Here is a 17,689-nt window from a genome sequence, read left to right on the forward strand (position 1 = left end):
GGTTGCGGTGTGAGGGAGCTCCGAGTCCCGCAGAGACAGCGAGGGTTGCGATGTGAGGGAGCTCCGAGTCCCGCAGACACCGAGGGCTGCGATGTGAGGGAGCTCCGGGCCCCGCAGACACCGAGGGCTGCGATGTGAGGGAGCTCCGAGCCCCCCGCAGACACCGAGGGCTGCGGTGTGAGGGAGCTCCGAGCCCCGCAGAGACACCGAGGGTTGCGGTGTGAGGGAGCTCCGAGCCCCGCAGACACCGAGGGCTGCGGTGTGAGGGAGCTCCGAGCCCCGCAGAGACACCGAGGGTTGCGGTGTGAGGGAGCTCCGAGCCCCCCGCAGACACCGAGGGCTTGCGGTGTGAGGGAGCTCCGAGTCCCGCAGAGACACCGAGGGTTGCGGTGTGAGGGAGCTCCGAGTCCCGCAGAGACACCGAGGGTTGCGGTGTGAGGGAGCTCCGGGCCCCGCAGACACCGAGGGTTGCGGTGTGAGGGAGCTCCGAGCCCCCCGCAGACACCGAGGGTTGCGGTGTGAGGGAGCTCCGAGTCCCGCACAGACACCGAGGGTTGCGATGTGAGCGAGCTCCGAGCCCATCCCGATCCTTTCACCTGCCCACGGGCACCTCTCCCTTCACAGCTGCTCCCCTCGACAGCCCTGCCGAGGCCTCGCCGCCCTCACAGCCAGGGGATTTCTCTCCGCTGCCGCATCGAAATCGCTCCCTCCCTTCAGGTTTAAACTCTTCTCCCTGTCCTGTCCCTCCATCCCTTGTCCCCAGTCCCTCTCCAGCTCTCCTGGAGCCCCTTCAGACCCTGCAAGGGGCTCTGAGCTCTCCCTGAATCCTTCCCTTCTCCAGGGGAACATTCCCAGCCCTGCTGCAGTTTATGAAGAAACCACGTTCACTTTGCCCTACTAAAACTTGGGAATAACGCGGGTGAAGTTGCTCCCCAGTAGCTGGGGGTGAGTTTGCATAAAGGCATTTTTGGCACTAGTATGGGCTCTAAGATCTGCCCAGAGCCTTTTCTGAGATAAATTTCTCTTCTTGCATTTAATTTTCCCTGCTGCTCTGGAACGAAAGCACAAGGCCAGAGTTGTCTCCAATTTTCTGTGTCCAGAGACTTTTGTGTTTCCTGTTGCTCTGGAAGGGAATTTATGGCAGTTGAAGAAGAGAAATATCCTGCTAATCCACTGTGCCACTCCATCACAGCTGTGGGTCCTGGGATGTCTCCTCGGGTGCGAAACATTCCACAAGTTCAGCATCCAGCCTGCAATGGCATTAATTATTCATTAGCTGTCAATTATCTCCCTTTCCGCCGGTCCTCAGCTTGGAATTTCAGAAGCATTCGGGGTTGTTTTCTGTTCTCAGCTCTCCTGGGCTCGGGGCAGGGCTCGCAGCTGTGGGAGAGCTACCAAAGTTCAATTAAACAATTTATTTTGATTATTTAAATAAAAAACTCTGAGGTTCCCTCTCGTGTCATTTGTTTGGGTTTTTTCCTGTGGCAGCCTCGTTGAACCTGGATCGTTGTGCTGGTTTTTATGGGCTAAGCTGAGCTTCCCATTGCTGCTGGAAACTTTCTAGGAAAGGATCCCAGTGGGGAGGGTTGGGTACAACCTCGCAATTCCCTCCTGGAAATCTGGGAGGGCTTTTTCAGGTCGTGTACGTTTTGTTCCAGCAGCACAGACAGGGTCAGGGAGTGTGTGCTGGGGAAGTGCTTGGCATGCCGAGGGAAGGATTTCACCATGGAAATGCTTCTGTGCAGAAAAAAAAAAAATCAAAAAAACCAACCAGAGAATATGGAATGGCTTAGGTTGGAAAAGGTCTCCAAGATATTTGAGTCCAACCATTCCCCCCAGCACTGCTCCACGTCCCCTAGTGCCACTTCCACTTTGAAATCCCTGCAGGAATGGGAAAAATTCATTTTCCATGAAGGAATTGTCCCAAAATCCAACCTGCCCTCTCCTGGCCCAGCCTGAGGCCGTTCCCTCTCCTCCTGTCCCTGTTTCCTGGGATAAGATCCCAAATCCCCCCGGCTGTCCCCTCCTGTCAGGGAATTCCAGAGAGGGAAAAGATCCCTCGGGATCCTCCTTTGCTGCAGCCTAAGCCCCTTCCCATTTCCCTCAGGAATTCTCCAGCCCCTTTCCCATTTCCCTCAGGAATTCTCCAGCCCCTTCCCAGGACACAGACAACTTAAGCAGCTTAAGGAATTTTTAACCCCTAGGATCACATGAAAACACACAAAAGGTTTTTTTAAAATATATATTTATTTGAAAACCCTTCTGCTTTTCATTAACAGCTTGGCTGAAAACTCACGTGCTGAGATCTGATTTTGAACACAGAGCCAAGAAAACCCCATTAAACAGAATTTCAAGAGCTTTAGATCTGCCTGAGGGGTGTAAATGCACCGTGCAGCTCACCTGGCCCAAGTGCTCCTGTCCCTCCAAGGCAGGGTTTGGGTGCTCACAGCATCTCGGGGAGGTTGCTGGTTCCTGTTACTCATTTTTGGGAAGAGGAGGCTGGAACTCCGTGCCCAAGGCAGAATTTTCCAATGCTTTCAGTTTTCCAGGCCATGATAAATGGCTGGAGGTGGCACTCAGGGCTCTAGGCTGGTGACAAGGTGGGGATCAGTCACATCTGATGGCCTTGGAGGTCTTTTCCAACCTTCACCATTCTGTGAGAAACTTAATTATCTTTTAATTAACCAATCCTTAATCCCTCCCATCATTCTGCCCCTTGTTCCTGCCTAGGAACCAATTCTAACCAAGTGGAAGATCCCAGCTCCAAAGGCCTGAACATTCCCCAGAATCCTTCAAAGGAGCAGTTGGCTGCAAGTACCTCATTCCCTGCTGCATCAGCAGGAATTATCTGTATTTTTGTACTTCTGGGTCACAGCTATTTAAGCTCGTTACAAAAATAAACATCATTTATTTCGCAGAGCAGATGCATCTCCTTCTTCAGAACCTCATTAAATTTTCCTAAAAATGTAACACGTGAGGCTGCTGCCAAAAACTATTGGCAAACAACAAAAATGCCACAGGACTCCGGGTTTCTCCCGACTCTCTTGAGCATTTTCCCAATCTTAGTGCAGGACACAAAAAGACTGGACAGACTTTTAAACGCTTGGTAGTTTTGTTCATTTATTGTAGAAAAGTTATTGTAATGCAGTTCATCTTTTTACATCTAAATTCCAGAAAACGAATCCATAGAAATGAGGATACTATGGGCATGCAGTCTGCATGATCCTGGTCACAAAAATAACACCACTTTTTTTTTTTTTTTTTTTCTCTTTTTTTCCAGTTTTTGTAGTTTTCTTTGAAAGCCACTAAAAGCAGAGGGAGAGCAGAGCATGCACCACTGTACACATTGCATAGTATATGGTACCCACATGCCTGGTCGGGTGCTACACACACAGGGTCTAGAGGGCAAAACAAAGGGAAAATCAGCAGAAAACACAAATTTGGGGTGGCTCTGTCCCAGTAAAGGCAGTAATGTCTTCACCAGTGTGGCTCTGAACTGGCTCCCAGTGAGGCAGCTCTGCCAGGCTCTCCCTGGGAACCAGTTTGGGCTGAGAAACAGAGATTTTCTGGGATCTGAGAAGCCCAAGGTCTGGAGTTTGCAGTTGGGATGGCTGATCCCAACCTTCTCCCTGCTCTGCTTACACACAATCTGCATTTTGCTGGCCTGGCCCTCCCTGTGTGCACCAGGAGGGAATCAATCAGGTGTGTCCCAATCCCAAACACACATTCCTTAACCTCACCTCCCTTCAGGTTTGCAGTTCTTGGGGAATTTTGGGTGCTGTGACTCTTCCTTCCCCCACCTCCAAGCTCTGTATCCCCACAAACATTTCCTGGGAGCGTTTCATTCCTGACCTTGGGCTGCTGCTGGGTTCACCAGTCACATCCCAGATCTACACATTGGCCAAAATTAAAGTTATTAATGTGATTTTCAACTTCCAGGAGGAAATCAGCAGAAATGAATGCAGTGGGCTTTGTGATTTGAAAAGGTTCTTTTTGTTGTCATTAATTAATTAAGATGGAAGGGATACAAGTTATTGAAAAATCAATCCCATGTGCAAAATGCCAAAATCAACTGCTGAAGTATCAGGCAGCGAGTAAACAGATCAAAAATGCAATAAATCCACTGATGCTGGATCAGAAATCTCCCCCTCAGTTCCAAAAACACGATGCCAGATGCAGGAGTGGAATTATTGTAAATTTGTGCTATAACAAATGTGCTTCTTTTCCCTTGCTCTGTGTTCACACCGTTGGCAGAAGAGAGAATTTTGAGCTCAGTGGATTCTCTGCTGCAGAGCAGATTGAACACGGGGATGTTACAGGAAATTTGCTTTTCAGGCAATATTGATAAGGCAGGGGATGATCAGCAGGTGCCATTCCTGGGCAGACCTTGCTCTTGGACAGGACAGGAGTTGGTGTCACTGCCAAGGAATTTGGTTTCCCAAATTGCCAAGGCAGGTCCATAAATCATCCTGAGACCAAAGGCAAGGCTGCTCCCAGCTTCAAAGGAATAAAGGAGTGACATTGTTAACACTTGGAATGATTTCCACCTCCTCCCCACATTCTCTGGGTGGATTTAATCACAATATTTCTCCTGACTTCTTGAGTGGATTCCACACACAATGAAAGAAATCTGAATTTTCACTCCTAAGTAGCATTTTCACCTCTTTCCCTCAGTTAATTCCTTACTTATGTCTTACAACTTTATTAAAATGTCCCTTTTTTAAAAAAAAGATATACCTTTTTTTTTTTCTATCTAAAAACTGGGTTTGGTAACAACCTCACCAAGGTTATTCAAATGCCTCTTAAAATGACACCACACTCTCTTTTAGGATCATTTTAACTCCATTTCCCCAGAGTTATGCTTGGCTGAATTACAGGGTCCTGCAGCCTTTGCAGGATTAATATTTGAGGGAATGAGAGGCAACTCCAACAAAATACATGGCAGCAGAATCCCATGGATCCAAACCTGGACTGGCACCAACAGGGGTAAGAGAACTTGATTTGAAAATGCACATTTTTAGGAGCAAACCCAGGTTTGTATAAATGGCATTTTATAAAATAAGCATCTGATTTTTGTCATGTGTCATTTGTCATGTGTGTCTCCAATTATTTTGCCTTAAAAAAAAAAAATTAGGAATGTGGGATCAAGGGCAAGTTTCAGAAGTACTGAACTTGTGAAAGAAAATACAGCAGAGGACACATTTAATGGATTATTAAAGAAAAAAGGAGTGTCAGAACCCCAGACTTACCCAAATCAGTGTGCTGTGAACAACAGGAAGAACAATATCATTTTAGAATGGTGAAGTCAGTAAAGACAGCAGAGTCTGGATGCTCCAGGGAATTCTGTGGTGTTGAGACCAAACTGAATTCAGAAGATTTGGCATCAAACTGGAGTTACAAATATCAGCAGCTGTGAGTTGCACATCCCGTGGGAGAAAGGTTTGGCATCAGGAAAAGAATCTCTACATGTTAAATACAACTCCAGGGAGAAAGGATTTGAAATTCAAACGTTAACAATTAAAATAATTGATTCCCAGACATAAGAATGTGCTGAATTTTCTCTTTAGAGATTGTTGTTATCACCTTGATTGGTTAAATCCTCATTAATCATAAAGGGTCCGAATGAGAAGCTCGGATAAGAACAAAACTTAAGAAAATCCCTATTTTATAAACATTTCTAAACCCTCTGTCTCTGCCAGAGCTCAAAACAGAGCTCTGCTCTTTAGTATTATTTTAATAACAAGGAATGATGTGAGGACTGGAGAATGAGGCTGGATTGCTTCAGTCAGGAACACATGAACTCCACAATTTCAACTAAACCACGACAGAGCTGCTCAGCAGTGCTGGAATCCCAGCAGGAATTAGCAGTCCTGATCCCCAGCACAGCTTTCACTCCTCACTGTGTCCTGAACAGAAATCCCTTTTTCACACAAACACTGCCCATAGTATCTGCAATAAATGAGGAGTCTCCCAGCACGCTTGGTGAATTTGTATTTAAATATTTCTTTTCAAAGAATTGAACACCCCAGCAAGGAGGGAGACGTGCAGGGCCCCTGGTTCCTTTTATTACAATGGAATGGGTTCTGGCAGAAACTCAGGAGTCAAGGCAGCTTAACCCCATGGAATGAAGCACCTCAGGCCCATCACAAGCTTGTTTTTGTCAAACCCAAGTGGTTTTGGCACTTGAGATGTTCAGGTGATGGATTGTGCAGACATTGTGTGGTGGCTGGGGATCCTTCCCTGGCCTGGGCTGACATGGAAGACTTAAAGCAAGGCTGCAGAAGGCTCTAGGAAATCTGCAAATATGCAAATCTCCTCAAGTAGTTAATGAGCTAATCTAGTGCAGAAGAAAGAGAAGCAGCTGCTGCCCAGGGCTGTACAGCTCCCCTGCAATCAGGACCTCAATGCACCAACAGGGACAGCTCAGAGAAGAAGGGGTCACCTAAAAGCTCCTTTGTCATGCAGCTGAGTGTGCTGCACATGGAAAAAGGGCTGGGAAACTTCCTGGAGGATGTTCCACTGTGCTGCAGCACAGAATCCTGGAGGAGCTGCAGGTGCCAGGCCAGGTCCTGCTGTGTTTCAGCCTCAGAGCTCCTCCAGCATCTGCAGCCACAGGGAACCAGGCAGGATCAGGTCTGGCACATCCACCCAGAACTCTGGGACACCAGTGGAGATTCCCATATTTTCCATCACTCAGTGGTGCTGGAGCTGCCTGTGGAGTCATTAAAATGATTAATTAATCAGGTGTCTGCCACCTTTTAATGCTGCTGGAGATGGGTGTGGGTTTGGGTATCCCACAAAGGACATGGATTGCTTTTCCCAGTAACTTCAAGAGGATAATCAGACTCCAGGATGCTGGAAACACCAGTGGTCTTTGCCAAACAGGTCTAGGAAGTAGAAGAAATTGGAATATTCCAGAAATTCCTTTAGTGCTACATGCTTTCAAAGCCTGGGTTCAGCAGGCTTTGGGAGGAAAACAAGCAAATAAAAAATTTAATGATCCTTATTTTGGGGAAAAAAATATAGTTGTGACATGAACCTGCATAAACAAATGCATGCTCAGCATAATTGTGTCAATTCCAGGGAACTGGAGATGGGGAATTTCGGGAGGCTCTGCTGGAAGATGTCAGTGGTTGTACAAAATTGACAATGGGGGTCAATTTTCAATCCCATGGGATCTAAGGCTTCACTGATGGTGTTAAAACACAAGGTCCAGCCACAGAAATTCATCTCTTGGAAGGAACTCAAGTAGGTGAAAGAAATGATTGGTAGGAAGTAAGGCAGCAATATCTCCAAGGATTTATCATAGCTCTTGGAATCCAAAGCTTGGAATCAGCTCTACGACTTCCCTGGGAGCAGATTTTTGTCTGGTCTTCCCTTTTTATTGCAATTCTGACCGAGATGTTGTTAGAAATGTTCATCACTGGTGACTGTCCAAGCCCACTCCCTCCCCTTGGGTTTCATGGCTGGGATGGATCTTCTGGAGAGTTCTGGTGCACCGCTGGAATTGTCAGACATTCAGAGGTGGGGCTGGGGACATGGAACACGTGGGCAGCTGCTGGGGGTACTGGGATGGAGGTACTCTACACATGGGGTCAGAGGAGGGCATTGTTTTCCTTTTAAAAAGCAGGAGAAAAATGGGAGAAAAATCTCTATATACTCCTGTTCCTGTTCCATTTTGGGACTTCTAGCTGCTATTCAGGTAAAAGAATGGGAAAAAACCCAACTATTCCAAGCACACAAACGATGGAGTTTGTTCCTTTTCCTGTCCCTATTTCCTGTCTCCTGTCGCAGTTCCTCCCTGCTGGTCCTGACAAAACTGTCAGGACTGGCTGAACTCAAGAATCATTTGGCTGCAACATTCATGCCAGGTCTAAAAATAATTTCAAACTGGAAAGTGTTTTGTAACTGCTGCAATAATTTGGGATATTTGGCACTCTCGAGAGTTTACATTTGGTTTGTCTGAAAAAGTCATTCTGGAAAGAAATCGTTAGAATAAATCCGTTTATTCTAACCTGAAATGGAAATTGAGCTCCCAGCAAACAAATACTGGAGCTGACTTTCTGACTTTCAGTGGTTTGTAATTTTCAGATTTTTCTTTGTATTTGTTTTTTTTTTTTTTTCCCAACATGCTCACGTCGACTTTCCAGTCAATTCACCCAAATTCCAACAGGAATTGGTTTATAAATTGGTTCCAACTGGAACTGGTCATTTGGAATTTCCAGCACAGGAAATTATTTTATAAGTGCCTCGATAAGTACCCAAAATTACAAACGGATGTGTTCTAATACCTAAGGACAAGAAAAAAATATGGCTATAAATGCAAATGCTGTATTAAACCCAAAAATAATCCCAAAAACAACCTCTATGAATCGGGCAGAAACGGAAGGGCCGGGCTGGGTTTTGCTGCCCCCTAATTAAACATCAATGACAGCAAGGTGTGAGTGCAGTGTCACGGTCACACCTGCCAAATTAACATGATTTAATTGTTATTTCTAGCTACGTTATGGCAAGGTATCAATGACGGGTGCTGTTGGTTTTTTTTTTGTTGGATTTTTTGTTTTTTTGTATTTTTTGCCCAGTCCCCGCGCTCAGAGCCGGTGCCGCGAGTCGTGGCTGTAGGCGCCGGGGGAGCCGCGGCTGCGGTGGGGTTTGTACGAGTCCTGGTAGGGCTCGGGGAATTCCTCCTCCACCAGGGGATAGTGCTCTCGGCTGTGCTGGGAACTGGAAGACAAGCGGTTCCTGCTCTTTCGAGCCCTCTCGTTGTGATAATTCTCGTCGGAACTCACGAGGCCGCGCCGCTCCACGGGGGAATTCTCGGCGGAGTGGGCGCCGTGCCTCCCGCGCTGGCTCTGCGGGGGCCAAAAACGCCAACGTTAATACCCAAAACCCTCGGGCAACCCCCTGAGCTCCTGCCCAGCCCCGTGCCAGGCCTTGGTGCAGCCTCGTGGCACTCATGTTCCAGGCACGCCTGGCTGCTGGGAGAGGGCCAGCTCTGCTTCCTGCAGAGGGAAGCTCGCCCTGCTGAATATTATTATTACATCGAGCATGAAAAGTGAGCTGATGTAGTCAGCATTTATCACTTTTCTCTGATCAGGAACAGAACATTCACGCTGCTGCTCTGCTTAGGGAATGTCTAAGCGTCCGTTTCTGTGGTTTTGGAAAAAAAACATCTGAAGATGTTTGTTCGGGTTGGCTCTGAGCCTTATTTAAAAACCCTTCCTAAGACCAAACCAATGATGGGCTGCTCAGCAGGCAGCCAAGGGCACGCTAAAATCGTTAGAAAATAAATTCTTTCAACTGAAACACAGTATTTAAATATGTCGACAGAAAATCCCTTCCAATGATAATTTATTAATTAGAAGCCTTTGCTCTCCTCACGTTCCCATAATGACAATGCCCATCATTTGTCACATGAATAAAATTAGTTCGTATTTTTTTGCCAGTTAACGGCACAATGAAGAAATAGCCTAAAATAAGTATTTTGTTTGCTTTCACCACACATTAAACCTGTCAGGAGTATCAGCACCCATCTCTCAGGACAAACTGAGTGCTGAAACTCCAGCCCCTGCTGTCTGGGATATAAAACCTTCCTGCTGCTGCTACAGCCTCTGCCTGGCGACTGCTTTCCTGAATAATTTATATCCCAGGCTGCTGTGGCTGGGGCAGGGATGGAGCAGGGGGTGTGTGGTTACAGCTCTGGGATGGTGCTGCCAGAAGACTCCTGGAGAGGGGCCCTGAATGAACCTGACCCCAGATACTGGGGAGAACTCCAGCCACGGGATCCCCAATTCTACTCAGAGCACCAGGTGTTAGTGGGGATTATGGCAAAGTGCTTCAGAAATTAAAGGCAGTCTGGGAGAGCTGGGAATGTTCCCCTGGAGAAGGGAAGGATCCAGGGAGAGCTTCCAGCACATTCCAGGGCCTGAAGGGGCTCCAGGAGAGCTGGAGAGGGACTGGGGACAAGGGATGGAGGGACAGGACACAGGGAATGGCTCCCAGTGCCAGAGGGCAGGGATGGATGGGATATTGGGAATTGGGAATTCCTGGCTGGGAGGGTGGGCAGGCCCTGGCACAGGGTGCCCAGAGCAGCTGTGGCTGCCCCTGGATCCCTGGCAGTGTCCCAGGCCAGGCTGGAACACCCTGGGACAGTGGGAGGTGTCCCTGCCCATGAATGGGCTTTAAGGTCCAGTCCAACCCAAACCATTCTGGGGTTCCATGATGGATTATCCTTGTGTTTCTCTGACACAGATGCAGTTTGGATGTTTAATCCCCTCATCGATTGTAGCTTTAACTCTGTGCTCACCCCTCTGCCTTCCCTGTGGTAATTCACTCTCAGGCTGCATCCTGCTGCTTTCCTGAAACCCTCCTGCTGCCCTGGGCTGTGTGCCCATCCCAGTGCTGCTGCTGAGCTCCTGGGGTGCCAGGGGGACACACCTGGGGTGGTTACACCTGGCTCTGATGTCCTAGGTACCTTATGATCCTGCTCTGTGATTGGAATGACCACCTGCAATAATTGAAACCCCAATTCCCTGGAGCCTAAGGAACACATCTCCCCAAAACCTGAGCTATAGGCTTTGAATCCACGCACTGAAATTAGGCTAGACTATGTTTAGAGCTAACCAGTCACAGAGGCAAACTGTTCCAAGGAGTTAAAGGATCCCAGGATGGTTTGGGTTGGAAGGGAAATTTAGGATCACCTAATTCCTTCCCCTCCATGGACAGGGACACCTTCCACTATCCCAGGTTGCTCCAAGCTCCATCCAGCTCGGCCTGGGACACTACCAGGGATGGCTGCTCTGAGCAATAAATATTTTCCTGCCCAAAGATCAAATTTACTCTTCCCCCCTCAGCTGAGCATCCTTTCCTTTAAGGAAGGCAATTCCCAAGGACCAGGAGTGGCAGAGCCAGCACTGCCACCTGTGCCCTCTCTGACTGCTCTGGATTTGTGCCACACAACATCACCCTCGTGACCTCCATGAGTCAGGAGCTCAGTCAGAACTTTCAGTTCTCAGTAAACCAAAGTCCAGGCCACAGCCAGGTAAAAATGGGAGTCTCCCAAACCTGGATTTGGTGAGGCAGGGACAGCCTGTCCCAGCACACCTGTATCAGGCTCGCTGCTACATGAGCCTCTGGACTTTTGCTTTTCAGACCCTGAGGTATCAAGGGCATAAGGAATAAAAAATCTTCCTATATCACAAGCACCTTTGCTGATTTAATTAGCCTGAGTGCCTTTTAATTACCACACACATCACCACAGTGAAAGCTGATGCAAATCCTTCAAAGGTTTGAATGAGTATAAAACCTCCTCGTGGGTAACAGGGATGGTGGAAGTCCTTACTGTGAGAAACCCATGGAAAACAGCAGGGCCTGAACCCTCCTGGCACGGAAAACCTGCAGCCTCTGCTTGGGTATGATCACTCCAGGAGAAATTTACCCCTCTGCAGAGCACCAGCACCATTGATCCCACCGAAACCCTTTGGAATTCGGGTGAAGTGGGGATTAAGTGATGCATACCTTCAGCCAGCCCACTGCACAGGGGTGATTTTCATCTTCAGTGTGAGTTTTCCCTAAGTAAATGGAGCAACATTTCACAGTTATTGCTGGTGTCCATTGATCAGAGAGAAATAAATGCCTGAAAAAAATTCTGTGGATACACCCAGTTCTCAAAATGAAACTGAAGAGGTGAAAGTTCTGCAGATGGTATTTTATTGGTATGAAGGGATGGAAAACTGAAATTTTAAGGCAAGTGGAAAATGGAAACAACAGTTTACATGTGCATGTTATTATTAGTAACAGAACAGTGCTTGTGCATTCAGCCACTCAGGAGACAGTGACTTGCTGGTCCCAATAAAGCCAAGCAGGGCTTTAGAAAGGTGAGTGCAGGAATTAAGCACCTTCAGGGAAGTGCAGCTCACTCACAGCAAAACCAGCTGCATGTTAACTGAGAACACCAAACAAGAGTCATTTCCTCCAAAACTGTTACCTGCTTCCAGGCACTCCACAAGCAGAGCAGACATTTGTTACATTTGTCAGGTGAATTATTCATTAAATGTCATTTGTTCAGTTCTATTTCTGACGTACATTAGCAAGTGACACTCCTGGAGTCCCACACACACTGAAACTTGCAGGATTTAAAGCTCCCTGCAATCCTGAGCCCCTCAAGCATTCCCAGTTATTAGCCCCAAACATTTCTGGTTTCAAACTTAATAAAGCACGTACTTCTCATTAAGGACTATTTACATGCCACGATTGAAGTGTCAAAGTTCAGCCGAGTCTGAGCTATCCCTGTGGAAAAAAAGGGTCACAATTTTTTTCAATGGGTAAAAAAAAAGAATGTCTTTTTATTCACACTCAAAGAACAAGCTTTTCCACCCAAAAAAGTGAATGTTTGGTGAAGTTATGAGGGTAGAATAAAAGGGAGCATAACAGAGCTGACTCCTGGCTAGGAAATCGATTATTGGGAATTGGTTCTTTTACTTCCCACTAAAAGCAGAGCATTCCCAGCGTTCAGTTCCTCACTGCTTTACACCCCTGAGCTGATGTTGGCCAAACAGGGAGAGAGCAGCGGCTCACAAAGCAGGGCTGAGTGCCAGCACAGCCCCTGGCAGGCTGAACAAACCCACGTGCTCTGCTTTTCCTACCTGCAGGCCGGAGATGGCGGCGGGGTACGGGGACAGGGCGGAGGGGGCCAGGTTCCTGCCCAGCAGGGGGGTCATGGGCGTGGCACTGGACGTGTGCGTGGCTCTCCAGTACGCCTCCAGGTACTCGGCCAGGTGCTCGCAGGCGTCCTCCAGCTGGTTCTCGTCCAGGATCACGTCAAACATGTCCTGGGCACAGGGACACAGGGACACAGGGCAGTCATGGCCGTGTGACACGGGGCTGGCAAACGCTGCTGGGCACACCGAGCCTTGGAGTTGGTCAGGGACAGGAATGGGAGTGGGGGAAAGAGGGAGGGAGCAGGGAACACAGAGAGGGAATTCTTATAGCAGCATAGGGGATAGGTTCACACTGAAATACAGCAGGGATGGACTGGATATTGGGAAGGAATTCGTGGCTGGGGGGGAGGTGAAGCCCTGGCAAAGGTGCCCAGAGCAGCTGTGGCTGCCCCTGGATCCCTGGGCACACCGAGCCTTGGAATTGGTCAGGGACAGGAATGGGAGTGAGGGAGAGAGGGAGGGAGCAGCAAATATGGAGAGGGAATTCTTATAGCAGCATAGGGGATAGGTTCACACTGAAACACAGCAGGGATGGATGGGATATTGGGAAGGAATTCGTGGCTGGGAAGGAGGTGAAGCCCTGGCAAAGGTGCCCAGAGCAGCTGTGGCTGCCCCTGGATCCCTGGGAGTGTCCCAGGCCAGGCTGGACAGGGCTTGGAGCACCCTGGGACAGTGGAAGGTGTCCCTGCCAAGGCAGGGAGTGGGACTGGGTGAGTTTTGAGGTCCCTTCCAACCCAAACCATTCCATGATTCCGTGGCTGGAACAGAAAATGGTACAAGTGGGTTTAGAAGGTGACCAAGAGCCAAAGCCCTCAGGACAGAACACTGTCCCTGGGTCTCTGGCTGTTGCATGAGCCCAAAACTCTTCAATTCATTTCTTTCTTTCTTTTTAGTGCTGATGCCCCTAAAACCATTCCCAGAGCAGTGAAGAAGGCAGGCAGCCCTGACAGCAGCAGCATTCCTGCCTCAGGGAATTCTGCAGACAGCTCCTCATGTGCTGGCTGTAAGCACCTCCATCCCTGCCAGAACCAGCAGAGCCCCTCGAGAGAAACAAAACCCTATTTTCAGCAGTTCAACTTCCTATCTCATCTCTCATCTTAACTTTGCAAAATACTGCAAAATACTGAGAACAGCACAGGAAATGGAAAATAAGAGCAGGTGCTGTGCATGTCAAGGGCAACCAACACTAACCACAGGCTGCTCTCTTCCACCTGTTTTTACAGCTCTCAGAATAAGATTTAAAATAATAAAGCATCTTTTTTTTTCCTTTTTTAAAATTTATTCTCTCTTCTCACCATGGCAGAGAAGTTTCCTCCTCTGCCAGCAAGGAGGAGTTTCCTTTTAATCAGAATATTCCTAACACTGCATCCCTTGGTCCAGTTCAGTGTTTATTGCTCTTCTTTTGCTCCTCTCTTTATTTACTGCTTTTACTATTTTGCTATTGTTGATGCACCACACATTCCTGTCTATCACTCACTTGAGGAAGAAATTATCAATTAAAACACAGTTAAATTAGAAGATAAAAGGACGTGATTTGCTTACATGTACTTTGCTTTGGAAAAGACTGAAATGGAACACCTGGGAGTGTAACATGTTTTCTTAAATAAAGAATTACACTGGATTTAGGACTCCTAACAACTGTTACCCTTCGAATATTTCACTGCAGCCCTGGCAGGATCCTGACTCCCGTGTCTGACAAGGAGAATAAAAGAAAAGAGAATAAACCACTCAGGTTTTCTCTAGCATTCAACAGCTCTGCTCATCCCTCAGCTGGGTTGGTTGTGTTCCCATGGATTTGGCAGGAAATCATCTTTTAGGGAGATCCCTCTTTGTGAGGGTCATGGAGTAAAGCAATTCCTCTGCCAGATTTTCTTACGTGCACAGAAGTCACCACAGGAGCATCCCCAGCTCCTGGTGACTCTCTAGTGACACAAGTGGCCTTTGCTGAAGAGCAGATCAGAGGCCACTGTCCTCTGCTATTTCTTTTGGTTTGCTGTAGAATCACCTGAAAGGAGGAAGAATTTCAACTCGTAGATATATCCTAATTACATTTTAATTAACCAATGCACTTTAGTTCTGCTGCAATGTAATTTTAGGTATCTTTTAGGTCGTGTCAAATAGACCTGAGGAGTTTGTACCCTCTCTTGGCATGAATTCAGAAGTTTGAAAAAATAACAACCATAAGGAAGTGTTTATGAGCAGTGGATTTAAGGAGGTACAGTTTGTGTTTCCTTGAGCCCTGCCATGGTCCTGCTGTGGAGTTCCTGGAGTCCTGAAATATTCCTGGTGTCCTGCAGTGCCCAACACCAGCTCAAGCAGCATCAGGGGCAGATTAGCAAGGAATTAATAATGAAAGCAGTTCCTGAGCTCAAATATGCCCAGAGAGACAGCTATTTTTACAATGTCTAGACATGCAGCTCATTCCTTATGGCTGGCTCTCAGCAAAGGAACAGAGTGAGGATTGCATCCTTTGCAAGGACCTTCTTCCCTTTAAACAAACCAAATTCTCCTCTTGCAGGAACCTGAGCTGTAAAAGGGATAAAACAGGAGAGAGGGAGCACTGCCTTTGCTCTTAGCAATGTACTTTTACCTAATTAAATCATCAACTTTAATTTCAAGCCAAGCCAGACTGTCACCTCTCTGGGAGATCTCAAAGTCAGCAATCACTTCCTCCCCATCACCAGTGCAAAGTGCTGAGCTGGTCTGGGAGCAGCTCCTGGGCAGGGCAGGGTGCAAACAGCCTGGGAGCAGGGCTGGGTTCAAGGCTGAAACCTGGGACTCTGACATTTGGAGAGGCCTTTCTGATCCAGGTGGGGCCTCACCTGGTTGCCTTCAGCACTGGAATGGAAATCCAGGACTGGGTGTTGAGGCAGAGTTTAGTAAATCTAGGGGTGGACAATCCAAGTGCCACAATGCACCCAACAAGCTGTGGCAGCACATGGATTATTTCATGGAATTTGGGAATCCCACAAGTTGGAAGGGACCTAAAAAACCATCTCATCCACCCCTGCCATGAGCAGGGACACCTTCCACTCCAAGCCCTGTCCAGCCTGGCCTGAGACACTTCCAGGGTTGGAACAGCCACAGCTTCTCTGGTGACTTCTCTCATTTCAGCTGATGTGAGCAAAGTGAAGCTGAGGAAGAGGAAATTACTGCAGAAAGAGAAAAAAAAAAAAGGCTGTGAAACTGCCCAGGGTAGTGTGTGTGCAGGTGCCAGAGGAAAGACCTTTCCCACAGGACAATGTGCAGAGGGCTGTTCTGGGTGTAAGCTCAGGGCAAACACCACAAACCACTCAAACAGGGGCAGCTGCAGCTCCAGTTCCTCAGCTCACACCCGTGAGGAGTTGGGAAGGGATGGGTTTTAGAAGGATCAGTCTGTTCTCCAGGACACTTACAGTTCTGGTTTGGTTAGTGGGGCATGGATGGCTCACAGGAATAACCCATCAGCATTTTAAGAACTCACAAGTCAATAAAAGATTCCATGTGAGAAGTGAAACACAGCTGAGCTCTCCAGAACAGGCTGCCCTGAGCAGCTGTCACTGCTCTGGTGTCCTGAGGAGTCTCTGCACTCCCATCCCAACATCCCACACAGATCCTACACAAAGCCACATCCAAGTCCATTCCCACTGCATCTGTCCCAGAAACCAGCTGTGCCTTTCAAAACTAAAAGCAAGTTTGAGCTGCTCTGTCCAAACCCCTGCAGAGCCTCTCCCAACCCTGCTCATGAGCCCTGAGGCCTCTGCTCCATCAGCAGGAATTCAGGATTCCAGGAGAGGGGCAGGATCCTTGATCAGGAGGTGGGAGAGCAGTGGCTGTGCTCTGATGAGGTGGCTGGGATGGCCTGCAGGATCAGGATCAGGATCAGGATCAGGATCAGGATCAGGGCTCCCATGCCTTTCCCTTTCCCTTTCACTCCCTGTGCATTAAGTGAGGCCTCTGCAGCCTCCTCTCCAAACTCAGACTTTGTCCCTCAGGGACGTGGAGCTCCACAAATGATGTAATTTGCTAATGAGCAGCTCTGTTGTCCCTTCCACGTCACTCCTGCCCTGTCACCCTGCCAAAGACCAAAACAAACCCGGGGCAGGAGATCACCAGGATGAAAGTCTGCAGCACGTGGTGTCTCACGAGTGCAGGGCTGTGTGAGCACCACCAGGGAGTGACAATGGATGGGCCCAGCTCAGCACAGGGATCAGCACGGCAGGAATCATCAGAATTCCACAAAGCAGGAGTTCTTCAGCCTCTCCTCTGTACTTACTGGTGGGCATTGTGCAAGTTTATCAGCTGCCACCAACTGGACATTCAAGTGTTTGCTTTGGGACTTCCCTCTGGACTTGATGAGTCGTTGCAAAACCTGACAGGAGGAAAGGGCAAAAGGTGACTTTAAGGATCATTTATCTCCCTAAAGCTCAGCCTGATACCTCCCTGAGGGGTTACCAAGGGCAGAAGCTCTCCATAAAATACTGCCCTTGAATATCCCAAACCTTTCTGATAACCCCTCTGAGAACTGGGTACATTTCCCTCTGGATCATGTTTGAGCCCTTGAAAAATTTCAAATGCATTTTTGCTTTATCCTACTTTAAGTCCTACGTTATTTCTGACAATAGAGAAGCATGAAAATTATATTTATACAGAATTATCTGGATTTCTGGATGTACTGCAGCACACCAGCAGTACATTATGGCACTTTTCCCCCTTTTCAGGTGCAGATTCCACACTGCTCATTCCCATCCTGCCCTCCAAGTCCCTCCTGGATTTTAAGGTGAGGAATTACCTTTGGAGAGGACACCTTCACATGGACAATAATTGGTGCTAGAGATGTCTTGATAAGCTGTGCAGGGTGATTTATAGTGTCTGCATCCAGGACAACCAGCTGTAAGGACCTGGCCAGCTCAAAGATTCTTTCAATCTCACTCTGCACTTCAGCTGCAAAGGAAAGCAAAGCAGGTGAAACAACTGAACCCCAGGGCATT

General features: G+C 48.0%; 1 protein-coding gene across 4 annotated transcripts in view; it reads right to left on the reverse strand.

The window, feature by feature from the left end:
- Positions 1–3,093: 3,093 nt before the first annotated feature.
- CACNB4 (calcium voltage-gated channel auxiliary subunit beta 4) overlaps positions 3,094–17,689 on the reverse strand; it is a 76,095-nt gene continuing 61,499 nt past the window's right edge. For 2 of the 4 annotated variants that reach the window (XM_088168425.1, XM_088168427.1), the window contains 5 exons: positions 17,491–17,642; positions 16,975–17,070; positions 12,645–12,830; positions 11,518–11,570; positions 3,094–8,852 (listed from right to left, as the gene is read on the reverse strand). In XM_088168425.1, the coding sequence (XP_088024551.1) occupies positions 11,520–11,570; positions 12,645–12,830; positions 16,975–17,070; positions 17,491–17,642 (485 nt within the window). In that variant the 3' untranslated portion in view covers positions 3,094–8,852; positions 11,518–11,519. Of the gene's footprint in view, positions 8,853–11,517; positions 11,571–11,692; positions 12,289–12,644; positions 12,831–16,974; positions 17,071–17,490; positions 17,643–17,689 lie in introns of those variants that run through there. The other 2 variants (XM_088168424.1, XM_088168426.1) reach the window with 2 other exon arrangements.

Source organism: Sturnus vulgaris, chromosome 7, assembly GCF_052056855.1.
Source record: "Sturnus vulgaris isolate bStuVul1 chromosome 7, bStuVul1.hap1, whole genome shotgun sequence".
In the NCBI taxonomy this organism is placed as follows: Eukaryota; Metazoa; Chordata; class Aves; order Passeriformes; family Sturnidae; genus Sturnus; species Sturnus vulgaris.